We start from the raw sequence: 2,494 nt of genomic DNA on the forward strand, positions 1-2,494 counted from the left end.
GAACATGAATAGAGCAGAACCAGAACAAAATGTGCCAGGTGCTGAAAAGATTTATTAACATTTTAAAGGATTTAAGGATGTTGAAAACAGCTCTATTCATTTTCAGTGGCAAATAAGTGGCTAAAAAAGTGAAATAGCTGAAAAAGTATAAACAGCTGAAATACCAAAAGTCATAGCAGCCCTCACATGAAGGAGCTGAACGTTTTGATATTGTTGAAAAGCACAAAAGTTGTGGAAGGAGTTAGATGCTGAAAAACGTAGAGTAGAAGAAATGATCTAATAGTGTGAATGATTGTGAAGTGTCACACAATGATTGTGAAGTATCACACAATGATTGTGAAGTGTCACACAATGATTGTGAAGTGTCACACAATGATTGTGAAGCGTCACACAATGATTGTGAGGCGTCACACAACGATTGTGAGGCATCACACAATGATAGTGAAGCGTCACACAATGATTGTGAAGCGTCACACAATGATTCTGATGTGTCACACAATGATAGTGAAGCGTCACACAATAATAGTAAAGCGTCACACAATGATTGTGAAGCGTCACACAATGATTGTGAAGCGTCACACAATGATTATGAAGCGTCACACAATGATAGTGAAGCATCACACAATGATTAAGCANGGCTGCTCACCTTCAGGGTAGCTGAAGACCTCGTGGTGCTCGAAGGAGGACATTTTGGACATGAACTGCTTCAAGGCCTGCTCGGGGGTTAGGGGGGTCTGCTTTGGCTTGCTGTCGGCCGACTTGTTGGAGGCGGCGCTGCCCTGGCGTCCGTGCTGGGCCGGGTCCACCGCTGCGGGCTGCCGGTCCGGGAGGGGGAGGCCCGGCCGCGTGGAGCTGATGGGAGCCAGGCCGTTGGGCTGGGAGGTCAGGACGGAGCGCTTGTTGCTGTTGTCCTCATAAAGCTGGCTGATGTGGACCTGCGACTGTGACGAGACCTGGACAGGGTCCGACATGGTGGCTTTAGAGGCTCCCTGAAAGGAAACACAAAGATTAAAGGCTCAATCTGCAGACGCTTCAGATTAAAACAACTTTCAGCTCGTTCAGGAGATCAGTGCTGTGATTAGGCCTGTCACGATAATCAATAAATCCATTAATCGTACGATAAAATATTTTGAGGTCGATAAAAAAAATGGAGGATATTTTTCATTTGCCTGCTTGTTTACTTTCTTCTCTCTCTGTGCTCCGGTGCACAGCTCCACTGACCCCTCCCCCTCCTGTTTTAGTGTCAGGAGGAGTGAGCTAAGGCTTTAGGTACAGCCAGGTGCGTGGTCTCGTACATTGATCTATATTACTGGATTGGACATCACCTTTAGCCGCTATAGCTAGTGACGCGCCGTCACAGGAGCCATTGCTCTGCATTGAGTCATGTCAACAAAACAGTAGAGTTTCAATGCGGGATGCTCGTCAATCTGTCACAGAAATATTCACAGCACCCTCATTTCTTATCCGATTTCTATAAAATTTAATTTTACTGTTGTCCAATATATTTACCTCTCACAATGTTATCCTAACATAATAACAATATTAATAAAAATGTAATTTGTTGGAACAGCAAATTTGTCTTTATGTGACGGAAAGGGGTTTCTACTGTAAATACGTTAGCAAAAACCTATAATGAAAAGTTCCCAGACTGCTTATAGATTTATCTCTTGAGCAAATACACATTTTTTACATATCACAACATCTGCAACTTTCTCAGCTTTAATTTAAGCCATATTTTATAGAAATCGGATAAGAAATGAGGATGCTATGAATATTTTTGTGACAGATTGACAAGCATCCTGCATTGAAACTCTGTTTTGTTGACCTGACTCAATGCAGAGCAATGGCTCCTGTGCAGCACACGATAAGTCACGTGATGTCCAGTCCAGTAATATAGATCAATGGTCTTGTACCTCTTTAGCATGAGAGTTCGTAGCAATAACAAGGCCCTGTTTACATGGAGCTGGTTATCAGTGAAACCGCAACATTTTTGCTAATGCTACTGCTGCTAAAGCTTCTCTCGCTACTAATACTAATGCTACTGCCGCTAATACTGCTAATGCTAATTCCACTGCTACTAATGCTAATGCTACTGCTACAAAAGCTTCTCTTGCTATGCTATTAATGGTAATGCTACTGCCGCTAAAGCTTCTCTTGCTACTAATACTAATGCTACTGCTGCTAATGCTACTGCTGCTAATGCTAATTCCACTGCTAATACTGCTAATGCTACTGCTGTTAAAGCTTCTCTTGCTATGCTACTAATGCTAATGCTACTGCCGCTAGAGCTTCTCTTGCTACTAATACTAATGCTACTGCTGCTAATACTGCTAATGCTAATTGCACTGCTACTAATGCTAATGCTACTGCTACTAAAGCTTCTCTTGCTATGGCTGTGTCCAAAACGACAGGACGGGTCCTCCGGAGGACCCAGACTCCCCGGTCTCGGAGGGCCGGGTCCTTGGTAGACCGGGAAGACCGGAAAAAAAGAGGC

At 43.5% G+C, this 2,494-nt stretch overlaps 1 protein-coding gene across 1 annotated transcript in view; it reads right to left on the reverse strand.

Moving 5' to 3' along the window:
* The window catches only part of dyrk2 (dual-specificity tyrosine-(Y)-phosphorylation regulated kinase 2), a gene marked incomplete in the record, with an annotated part of 17,483 nt that overhangs the window by 5,659 nt on the left and 9,330 nt on the right, over window positions 1-2,494 (reverse strand). The window contains 1 exon segment of the mRNA XM_014027615.1: window positions 647-989. Within this exon segment, the coding sequence (XP_013883069.1) occupies window positions 647-989 (343 nt within the window).

This window comes from Austrofundulus limnaeus, unplaced genomic scaffold (genome assembly GCF_001266775.1).
Source record: "Austrofundulus limnaeus strain Quisiro unplaced genomic scaffold, Austrofundulus_limnaeus-1.0 Scaffold665, whole genome shotgun sequence".
Taxonomy (NCBI): Eukaryota; Metazoa; Chordata; class Actinopteri; order Cyprinodontiformes; family Rivulidae; genus Austrofundulus; species Austrofundulus limnaeus.